Source organism: Diabrotica virgifera, chromosome 6 (assembly GCF_917563875.1).
Source record: "Diabrotica virgifera virgifera chromosome 6, PGI_DIABVI_V3a".
NCBI lineage: Eukaryota > Metazoa > Arthropoda > Insecta > Coleoptera > Chrysomelidae > Diabrotica > Diabrotica virgifera.
The window spans coordinates 226,821,559-226,833,793 of NC_065448.1; the positions used below are offsets into that span (position 1 = coordinate 226,821,559).

Below are 12,235 nucleotides of genomic sequence, written 5' to 3' on the forward strand. Positions count from 1 at the left end.
AGGGATCCAACGGGAAACGACTTTGTAACACCCAATTCTTCATGTAGGATCTTTTGGATGGAGGTCTCTGAAATGCCCAAGGATCCCTATAACCGCATTAATGTTTTGCTGTGTGACTGTAGTTGATTCGTTGCTGAGACTGGAGCGACCACGTTAAAATTTGCAATACCAGCGGGAAATAGTTGACAGATGTGATGCTTCATTCCCAAACACCGAAAATGTTTCAGCGAATCACTGCTGTTGGGATAATCCTGTCCGAATATTGTAAAAAATTATTGCTCGAAAATGTTTACTAATTGACTAAGATCCATTTTTCGACTGCCTTGTTAATTTCAAAAATTTACTGTATCTACACGACTAGTTTTATCGCAATGAAACTCTGGATTTATGTCAACAAAAGATTGAGGTTACATTTGTGTTGAAAGGTTTTGTAGATGGCGCTGTCTAATCGGCTATATGACAAACTATTTTACATCTTTGTTTCCCATTCTCTATCTTTTTCCTTAATTGACATTTTTGATGATTTCATACATGATTAAATTGAAGAGCATAGTTCTGTCTTTGCCTTTGCCTATTTCTATAGGTCCTAAAAGTTGTCCATCTATTGTGACTTCCATTTTTTTGTCTTAGGAAAAATTCTATTTCCCTGGACTATTAAGCTTATGTGAAGTTAATTTCAGTAATGTAAATATTTCAAATAGCTGCTTTAAGGTTTCCTCACTTTTTTAAACGCTTTTCTTTAGTTCAATAGTTTGCGTCAAATCTTTAGACGTTAATTTGACTGCTTTTTCTCCAATGCAAATAAATGAAAATTTGCAGATATTTTTAATGTCAACGATTTTAATGAAAAATGCTTAAATTCTTTTGTTTTTTACAATGTAAAAACTTTTACGGATTGTAGCTAATGACATTAGTCCTGTCGCCAGGGGGGTACAACGGCCTCCTTAATTCAGATGGACTTACCCAAGTTTTTTTATGTATTTTGACCCGTAGAATACGAATTTTTTGGTTAACAGTTGATCCGGATGTCGATAAGATTGTTATATACAAAGAACTTGAAGGATTACATAACAGCGATTTTTCTCAAAACAAACATTTTTTTGTATTCTTTGGGCAATTCTCACCAAAAAATGTTCTTACAAGTTTTTTCGTAGGACGTTCAACGCGGTTGAACTTTCAAGAAATCGAAAAAGTGTAATTCTTGAACCCGAATAACTTTTGATTAAAAAATAAAATAGGAATTCTGCTTACTGCATTTGAAAATTCAAGTCAAATTCTATCGGTTTTGATTATTTTCTCTGCTAAAAATTATGTTTTTATTTGTTAAATAAAGCCATAAACACATAGTGTTTCCCGTGCCCAATGCAGCGTTTTAATGTAATCCGCTATAACTTTTCCCATGCGGTAGGATTCATTTTCAATCAAATTAAGTCAAAACAGAAAGTGAAAAGTACGCCGATGTGTGTAGTATACAGGGTGTTTGGTAGGTCGATGAATTTTTTTTAAGGGATAATAGGGGACGCCATTTGCAACATTTTTGCTAATAATGTATCGATCAAACTGTTAAGGTTTCCGAAATAAAGTTAAATTTGTCAATATTCGACAACCGTCTATTTCACGTTTAAAAATTATCTAGGCGTACTTCCTCCCTGTTTTTCGAATGGAATAAAAATGTAAACCTACAACACTGACTCTTCGCATACAATTTCCATCAGCTATCGTCATTCTCCGAACGCATAACAAACAAAAAACAATCTACCTGCTATTCTAACAAACAATCTACCTGCTATGAAGTGGTTTATTTTGGTTTATAAACATGGTTATTGTATGCGTATGAAAGGTGCGTTTTACTGTTTTGACATCCGAATTGTGTTTGGAGATGCATTAACAACGAAGGGTTTTTGCAATCTGAGCAAGTAATACGTAAGGCATTTTGTATGTCAGGGAAGTATCTCGCTTAGATAATTGTTTTTAAAAATAAAATAGACGAATTTTCGAATATTGACAAATTTAACTTTATTTCGGAAACCTTAACAGATTGAGCGATACAATATTAGCAAAAAATGTTGCAAATGGCGTCCCCTATTATCCCTTAAAAAATTTCCATCGATCTACCAAACACCCTATATAGTATACAGTATACAAAATGTATATACACATCGACATTCGTTTCAATTTATGTTTTGATTTAATTTGATTGAAAATGAATCGTACCGAATGGGAAAAGTTATAGCGGACGGACTATACGTAATGTACGTAGCAATTGTCTGTATGCGTGTATACTCGTTCGATTTCAAATGAGAAATGCATTTAAAACATCATTCAATTACTATGTGTTTATAGCTTTGTTTAACAATAAAAAAATTAATTTTTAGCAATGAAAGTAATCAAAACCGATAGAATTTGACTTGAACTTTCAAATGCGTTAAGCAGCAAACATTGCAATTTTTCGATTTTTTGAAAGTTCAACCGCGTTTATGTCGAAAACTATGCATCCTACGAAAAAACTTGTAACAACATTTTTTGCGTAGAATGACCCAAACAATACAAAGAAATGTTTTGTTTTGCGAAAAATCGCTGTTATGTGATTCCTCAAGCTCTTTGTTTATAACAATGTTATCGACATACGGATCAACTGTTACCCAAAAAATTCGTGTTCTACGGGTCACAATACGTAAAAAAACTTGGGTAAGTCCATCTGAATTAAGGAGGCCATTGTACCCCCACTGGCGACAGGACTATATGAACTATACATAATTTCACTTTTTACGTTAATTGTTTACGTTATTATTCCTGAATAAATAATAAAATTTCAAATTTTGAACGCTCATATATTTGTTTATATAAAAATTGGCGCTTATTCGTGTCAAACTGAAGAAAAGCGTTTCTTAAATTTTTTTTTCATATTTTTTTATTATGTGTTTGATTAGAAGTGAAAAATCTCAAATTATGTTCTACGAAGTCTGAAATTTCCCAAAAAAAATTGAGGAAATATAAGTAAAGTTGCCGAAAACATCTTTTTATATGGCTTCACAATTTTCGACCTTTGAATTAGGGGTATATGGGCCTCAAAAGATAATAAATAACAGCAATTTCTCGACGAAATGACTTCCGATGGCTCAAATGGACGCCAATGCCCCAATTAGGTCTCACTTTTCCCCGCTTCTTTCGCTCTCCTCATCCACGGTCAGTCGAGCGTTTTCCTGTGATTTCGAGATTCTTTTCTCCTTGCCGATGACACGCCTCAGCATGATTTCTGTTTCAGATTACAAGAAAGTGGCGACGATTCCCCAAGGTAGCAGGAATGTGAGGATCGAAGAATTGGCGCCGTCAGTAAACACTATCGCTGTTACCGATAAATCTGAAAAGATATTTTATCTGAACGGAGAGCAGTAAGTGCATCCTACACTTCCCAGGTCAATGTTTTTTCAATAACGATCGTTTAGATCAGGCCTGTCCAACATAATTTTGTGGAGGGCCGGATTTGTAATTTTGTAACTGTAGCGGGCCGACTGACTATTGGATGGATGGATGTGCGCAGTGTTGCCACAGGTCTTGGACAAAATTTCGGTAGGCTGCTGCTAATTTTCAGGTAGAATCCATCAAATTGCGGTAGATTTTTTTAGGTAGAAATCGTCAAATTTCGGTAGTCTTTATTTTTTGCTTTTTTTGCTATTACATTGCAAAAAAGTGATACTTTAAGTATGGGCAGCAAGTATTGAAAGATAAACTACCTTTTTTTAGTAAATAACAGTAACTTAAGTAGATAAGTAGGTTAAATAGGAAGTAGGTACTTATAATATAAGTACCTAGAAAAAAAAGTAAATAAGTTGGATATCTTTATTTCAAATACCTAGGTATTTTTTATATACAAACAAAAGAAAATCAATCAATAACAAATTGAAATCAATGAAATATTTAACAAAAAAACAACAGTTAATAAAAATATACAAGAATATTGTCTACGTCCCTACGTTATTAAGGAAGAAAACCTTAGTTTTACTTATCACTCTAAAAACCTTATTACTAATGAGATGTTTGACATTTTCTCTGTTTGCACAGTGTATCTATGTCAGCTGGTATTTTAGAAGTAGCTATGCGCAGAATGCCTGTCAGATGATTGTCTGATAAAGATGATCTCGTTTTCGATTTATTATATTTCATGCGAGAAAAAAGCTGCTCGCAAATATATGTACTACCAAATAAAGATATTTGTTGAAGAGCTAATTTGGTAAGGTTTGGGTATTGGTTCCGATTAATATATTTTTTATAAAACTCAATTAATCTGTTCGGAAGGCAACTTTGATATGCCGTTTTTAGAAGAGAGTCACTTTGCAGTTCAATCAATTCCATCTGTAAGTTCAGCACAGCACCATCAATTTCAATTTCAAACGGATTTTGGAACACTTTCATGTTAGGAATTTGTAATTTGAAGTCTACGAATCTCTCTTCAAACTCATTCCTCAATCTTTGCAACAATGACACGTACTTGGCTAAGTCCAACATTTCTTGATTTCTGGCAGATAGAGTCTCCCAATGAACCAACTATTTTTGTTCCAGTTGTTTTTCTAACAATATGAGCTTCTTTGTGAAAGCTTGAATGTGTTCATATAACTGCGTGCATAATTGATCTTTTCCTTGCAGTTTTAAGTTAAGATCAGAGAGGTACTTAGTAATATCAACCAGGAAGGCCAGATCAGCCAACCACTGCTCATCAGTTAGGAAATCAATTTCTTGACCTTTGTTTTCAAGAAAAATATTTACTTCGTTGAGCAACGAATAGAATCGTTTAAGTGTGGATGCTCTACTGAGCCAGCGAACGCTACTGAAGTACACGATGTCTTCGTGATCTGAACCGACATCAGACAGAAAAGCCTGGAACTGTCTGTGATTCAGTCCTCTTGCACGTATAAAATTAACTGTCTGCACTACTTTATCCATCACGTGTTTCAATTCAAGTACTTTTGCACACAGCTGTTCTTGATGAATAATACAATGATGCTGTATGATTGTATGTGTGCCGTTCTTGCTCATTAAAGCTGCAAAACCACTTGTTCTTCCTGTCATTGCTGGAGCACCGTCTGTAGTCAATCCGCAAAGATTTTCGATTCGTAGTTCATATTATTCTATGCAACTCTTTACTTCTTCGTAGATATCTTTTCCGGTGGTTGTATCTTTCATTGAACGCAAATCAAGCAATTCCTCGATCACGGTATAGTCTTCTGTTACCCCTCTTACAAAAATTGCCAACTGTGCGGTATCTGATACATCAGTACTTTCGTCGAGTGCGAAACTGTAAAAAACACATTTCTTCAATTGCGTTTTTAAAGACGATTCAATATCTTTGGTCATGTCATCAATTCTTCTTGCTATGGTTTGATGTGACAAGCTTATATTTTTAACTAATGCTTCTTGCTCCGGACACGCTACCGATGCAAACATCTCCAAGCATTCCTTGACAAATTCTCCGTCTGATAGGGGTTTGCTTCGCTTGGCAATGGCTTCTGCTATCATGAAGCTAATTTTTGTGGCTGTCTCGGAGTTTTCTGTTGGTATTCTGAACATCGCCTGTTGACCGATCATATTTTTTTTCAACGAATTTACTCGATCGATTCTAATTTGACCTTGGTATTCATCGTATTTAGAAGCGTGTTTTGTGAAATAATGCCGCTTTATATTGTACTCCTTGCAAACTGATATTTTTTCATGACATATGAGGCACAGTATGTTACCATTTTGTTCTATGACAAAAAAGGTGTCAGTCCAACTGTTTTTAAATATTCGACATTCTTTGTCAACTTTACGTTTTTTTTCTGATGACATCATGTTCTGCAACAAACACAAATCAACACTGCAACACAAATGAACCAAATCGCCAAAAGAATCTTCACTAAGTCCGTTATAATTGCTTGTATCGCCCTTAAGTATTCGCTGATCTTCGCTTTGTTTCCGAACTGGAACTGTATCTGCACGTTTACCGTTAGCCGTATTTATACGCGAGTATAAATAATAAAGTTAAAAGGTACAGGTACAGAAGTTTCTCCTGTTTAAGGTATTAATAGTAAATACTATTTTTAGTTTGGAATTATCTTCTATATTCTATATCAAAATAAGCCACAATCCTTCACTATTCACTCATTCAGGTAGATATATTTTACCCCCAAAATCGTATTTATAAAAGCACAAAGGACTGGTCAGTGGTCATAAAAGTATTAGTAAATCCGTATCTGATATCTGCTGCCTGGCTCGCACGTGTTACAAGCTATTTAAGTAAAGTGATTCAAAAATTCTTGAAAATTAACCAAACTCTGTTGCCAAATCCATCCGCTAAAGAAATTTTGTAATAATTTTGTTTTTGCGGTAGAAAAAAGGAGATTTCGGTAGAACGGTAGATTTTACAGGTTTTCGGACATTTCAGGTAGATCTACCGAAAAATCGGTAGCTGTGGCATCACTGGATGTGCGTGAGCTCTGTGGCTCTGCGTGGGTGTGGGTTCGGTGAGAAGGGACTCGCGGGCCGGATGAAGGGCCTACGCGGGCCGCATTGTGGCCCGGGGGCCGTATGTTGGACAGGCCTGGTTTAGATTAATAGACGCTGACGTTTTAGATAAAACATATCGACGGCTGAAAGGCAAAAATGACCAAGCGACATTTGGCTAACTTTACACTAGAGCGGTTTAAAGTTTGAAATTTTGAAAAAAAATTCATAAAACATGATTTAGTGGTTTTATTGTCATAATTCCAACGAACTTTAAATGCAGTTTAGATACTTTATAAACTACCCCTAGTAGACTATGTATTGTTTTAATAGTTTATGAAATAGTGTCGGTTAGTAATATTTTCTGCTAAATCGCAACCAGGAAAAAGTTACCAACCGACTATATTTTTTTACCTTCAACTGGAAAAAAATACTGAAGGTGACTGATTTTTATTATCGGAACTGGTAAAATTGACTAAACCTGATAAATTTTTGACTGTATTTTAAGAAATATAACCTATCCGAAAACCATTCATGTTTTGTGACAGGTAAAATGGTTCAAGTAGAAAACTAAAAAATATAATTAACAGTAATTATTAGACTTAGGCAAATATGCAAATAAAAACATATGAAATATGCGCATAAATATGCAGCATTTTACACAAAAATATGCATGTTTATCTAGAAAATATGCATATAAAAATAAAAAAAATAGAAGTACCTACCGTAAAACCTATGTTACCGGCCACTTTTATATGCCATAATTATATGTAGACTACAAAAACTGGCAATACCGGCCACCTTTCTATATCGGCCAATTATTCTTTCATTTTTGTGGCCGTTACTGACAGGTTTTACTGTAAATATACATACATAATTTTATTTACAGAAATAATAAAATATCTTAAATATGTCATAATTTACAGTAATTAACATTTATTTATTTTACAAACTAAGCTTAGGTATTTAACTATTTAAGTATTTTAACAAATAAATGATATTACTTAGAATTGTGCTAACACTAAATGATAAACGGCTGTTTAAATTTTTCAAACAAAAACTTGTGGTTTCTGAGTAGGTACAATATATTTGTACATGAAAAAACTTATTTCCACATCAACTTTCGACATCAACTGATGTAACTGGGGCATTTTTCAAATACCTATACGGTAATCTTTGCTTTCAAATTAAATTGTTTCTTAAAATGTCCCACCTAGTACTTGAACTAAGTACTTCAAAAAGGACCTGGTAACTATTTGCATAACAATTAAAATCAGGAATCTCAAAAATATCAAGATAATATGACTATGAAAGCAGGAAGATCCCCAAATATTTACAAGAGATTCTTGTTTTTTTTTCTCTTTATCTAAGAAAAAATACTATTAGCCTAAATTAGAAGCACGCAACTAAAGGCTATTGTACGAGAAAACAGAGCGTTTATTCTCGGCAATTTCAAATTGCAATTCACAATAATATTACAAGGACAGGGGTTACCGGTATCAATTTTACAACATAATAATTAATTTCTAAAACTGACCCTCCCAATTAAAATTTTTACCTAGACATTTTGGATTTTGTACAAACTAGCAGAGTTTGGAACCCTTATTCAAGGACAACATTACAATAAATATCTAGAAATATTGAAACAACGTATATTCGGATTTCCAAGCTCTTCGTTGATTTTATTTCATGAATATATCTATACACGTGATAAAATTTCAAGTTATATGCAATTTATGCATACTTTTATAAAAATATGCAAAATTTGACATTTTTGCATATTTTATGCATAATATGAAAAATATGCAATTTGCATATTTGCCTAAGTCTAGTAATTATCATATTAATAACAGGCCTTACTTTGAATCTTAACTATTTAGAATGGGAAATAAGCCACAATATTATTAAAAATGATTTTTATTAACGTTTCGACGCCCAAATCGGGTGCCGTTGTCAAAATACAAAATACTATTAATATAAACAAAAATGTTGTTGCTTAGTAAAAAAATTCTTCTAATAATTTATTTAATTTGACTCATTTATATCGGCAATTCAGATATATATGATACATTTTAAAGTAGAAGACTTTAAAATGATATTGCCAATATTTATGAGTTGCGTTCCTGGGACGACTTTACTGAAAGATAGTTCATTCGATTACATGAAATCAACCCCAACTCAAGAATATCCGTCACAAAAAAATCATAGCATGTGATCTGTCTTTAAAAAGACAACCACATGCAATGGTGACATTAAAATTCTCGCGTTAGAGATCTCATAGTAAATTCATAATATTTTTAATAATATTGTGGCTTATTTCCCATTCTAAATAGTTAAAATTGTAAAAATGCCACAAGAAAATAGCTTCAGAACAACATTCCTTTGAATCGTTTCGTCTTTTAGTTCAGAGAAATAAGGAAAAAAATAGCCTGTTGGTGACACAACCCCCTCCAGGCCGAAACCAAATTTTTTGAGTAACATGGACATCTATAATAATAACCTATATATTTCCTGCAGCCGATTTTGATGATATACATAGTTATAAACAAATGAAGATCAAAAAACGCTAAATTTTCGCTTTTTTCGTCTATTACTAAGAAAATAGGCATTTTAAACAAATTTGAGAGTAAGAAACTCATAAACGGTATAAAAAAACTTCAATATGGCGTTTGCTTAATATGTCTATCCTTATTGGTTGCTTAGAAAATTGCAAAATAAATCATAAATTTTGAGTTTCTATAAATATTTATAACTTATGTAAAAATTAACTTAGAACCTTCTTATTACACGAAATGCTGAGACTTTTGGTGCTTAATTCATACCCTAAATTTCGAAGAAATTGGTCAAATAGTTTAAAAGTTATTTAATTTGTTTATCCCAAATTTATTTTTTTTGCAACACTGTAAGTCAGAAAATGATGAAGCTACAGTAATACTTTGGATAGTTTATGGAAGAAGGAAATTTACAGTATTAATTTAATTAAAAAAAAATTACAAAAAATAATTATAAATATGGCAAAATTATTTTGCAAAAACATGTGAATTAAATAAATGGGGGGGGGGGGGCTAACTTTGTCTCTAATTGTCCTAGGACAGTTGTTTTTCTTTCTAAATGTGTATAAAAATTCAGTCTTTCTAAACATGAAAAAATAATTTTTCTACAGGTAACGGTTAAAAAGTTATTCTAATTGTTTATAAGTAAGCAAAAAATCGACATGTTCTTTCAAAATAATTTTACACTGTTTAAAATTATTTTTTGTCATTTATTTTTAATAATGGTAATAGTATAAATGTTCTTCTTTCATAAACTGTCCGAAGTATGATTGTAGCCTCATAATTTTCTGACTTGTAGTGTTTAATAAAAAAAAAAATGAATTTGGGATAAACAAATTAAATAACTTTTAAACTATTTGACCAATTGCTTTGAAATTTAAAATTTAATTTAAGTACAAGAAGTATCAGCATTCCGTGTAATAAGAAGGTTCTAAGTTAATTTTTACATCAGTTATGAATATTTTTAAAAACTCAAAATTTATGATTTATTTTGCAATTTTCTAAGCAACCAATAAGGATGGACATATTCAGCGAATGCCATATTGAAGTTTTTTATACGATTTATGAGTTTCTTACACTCAAATTTGTTTAAAGTGCTTAACTTTTTGGTAATAGACGAAAAAAGCGAAAATTTAGCGTTTTTTTATCTTCATTTGTTTATAACTATGTATATCATCAAAATCGGCTGCAGGAAACATATAGGTTAATAATATAGATGTCCATACTACTCAAAAAATTTGGTTTCGGCCTGGAGGGGGATGTGTCACGAGAAAAATCTTATTTCTCTGGAATATTTATCCAAACGACATGCATGATAAGTGAAATGTATAAATTTTTTATTTGAAATATGTACCTACTGATTTCTTGGCATAGTGCTACACTACTTACCAAAAGTAAATCTTTGGTAGATGCCCCTGCGCTTGCCAAAGCTAGGTTTAGGATATTGTGTAGGTATTCATTTTCAACTATCCATTATATTAATAAAACAACACGATTACGTAGGTCCAAAAATGAGTTAAAATAATAAGTAATACCCAATACTAAAAAATATAGATTTCAACAACTATTCAACAATTCGGAGCACACTGACCGATATTCTGTTATTAACCACTTAATGAAACTATGATTTGGATGCGTTCTAGCGGCGGAACAGGTTACGTGCAATAATGATAAGCTTCCTTTTAAAATTTATTTTTTAAAGAAATATATCTAAGCAACAAAAACATTAAAAAAACGGCAGGTAAATTATTACCAAGCGACAAACTCCATCTATTTTATGTAGAAAGAAAAAATTATTGATCTTGTTTAAGAAAGTTACATCTAGAAATAATTAACTAAACAAAAAATGGTATTTATTTATTGTGCGAAAAAAAGTAATAAATGATAAAAAAAATATTTTTGGATGGGATAAAATTTCTTAAGCATTTTAAAAACTCTAGATATTGTTTGTAAAAAATCACTAAGCACTCAAACATTTAAAATACAATCTAACAAAAACTTACTAACTGCAAAGGATTAAAATGGGATAGGTACCAAATGAAAGTTGTTCTTAAATTTACCAAATTCTAGTCGCTTGGTCGCCGAAAATTGTTAAAAATGTCAATTATTTTAAATTACCAAGCGACAAAAAATTCATCGTAGCCACATGAGGATACAATCAATCGACGCAGAAAAATTTTCTGATTTCAGTGATATATATATCTCAATATCGCCCAAATTGGCGTTTGGTAACTTTTGCCTTTCAACCGTCGATATTATTGATGTCTATCTTTTATTTACTTTATACTTTAGTCTTCGTCTTTTAAGGAGATGTGTGCGTAGTTTCGGCTCCAATGCTATTTAAATGGGATTCATTTTTTTTTCAAATCCTGAGAAAACTAATAAGTATTTTTGAAAGACTTAAACGAAGAATGAAAGATTACGTTCTTACCGAGGGCCAAAAATGCCTGAAAACTTCTCTAATGTTTATAAGTTACAGAGGTGAAAAACTAAGAGAAAATGTAGTGTGATTTTTAATTTCAAATATCTCGTTCAAAAGAAACTTTTTATTTATTCCAAGGGACTTTCAGCCCTCGATAATAATTTAGTCTTTCATTCAGCGTTTAAATTTTTTTAAAATATTTATTAGTTTTTTCAGAATTTGAAAAAAAATGGATACCATGTCCGTGGTGATATTTTCCAAATCGAACATTCGCTATCTTTGTCATACAACGCACTGGGTCAAATAGAATATGTTGACAAGACAGTGACAATTTTAAATATTTGACATGGCATCGGGAATATTTTGAGTATTGAATATAATTTCTTCTCAAGAATATAATTCTCTTCAAGAATATAATTTTGAATATTGAATATAATTTCTCCTCAAGACTGCCTGGAGCTCTAAGCATAAGCAAAGCAGAGAGTATTGCAATACATCAAGCGGTGGAAGTAGCAATTACAAAACATCTAAATAAAGCTATAATTTTTTCTGGTTCGCTCAATGCAATAACCTATATGGAAACATGTAACATATCTGAGTCAGCAGATAAAAGGGCCCTAAAAACAAAGAAACTTATATCTTCAGCCAATGAGAATGGCACCAAAAGTCTCCTTTCCTGGATACCTGGACACTCTAATATATTTAGTAACACCAAGGCTGACATACTGGCAAAAATAGGAAGAGACCTGAATGTACCAATGGAAGTACAACTGGATTCCCAGGA

At 32.2% G+C, this 12,235-nt stretch overlaps 1 protein-coding gene across 1 annotated transcript in view; it reads left to right on the forward strand.

Moving 5' to 3' along the window:
• Window positions 1–12,235, forward strand: part of LOC126886762 (A disintegrin and metalloproteinase with thrombospondin motifs 12-like) — a 188,061-nt gene that overhangs the window by 130,711 nt on the left and 45,115 nt on the right. Inside the window, exon 13 of the mRNA XM_050653786.1 lies at window positions 3,266–3,392. Coding sequence (XP_050509743.1) covers window positions 3,266–3,392 — 127 coding nt within the window. The remainder of the gene's footprint in view (window positions 1–3,265; window positions 3,393–12,235) is intronic.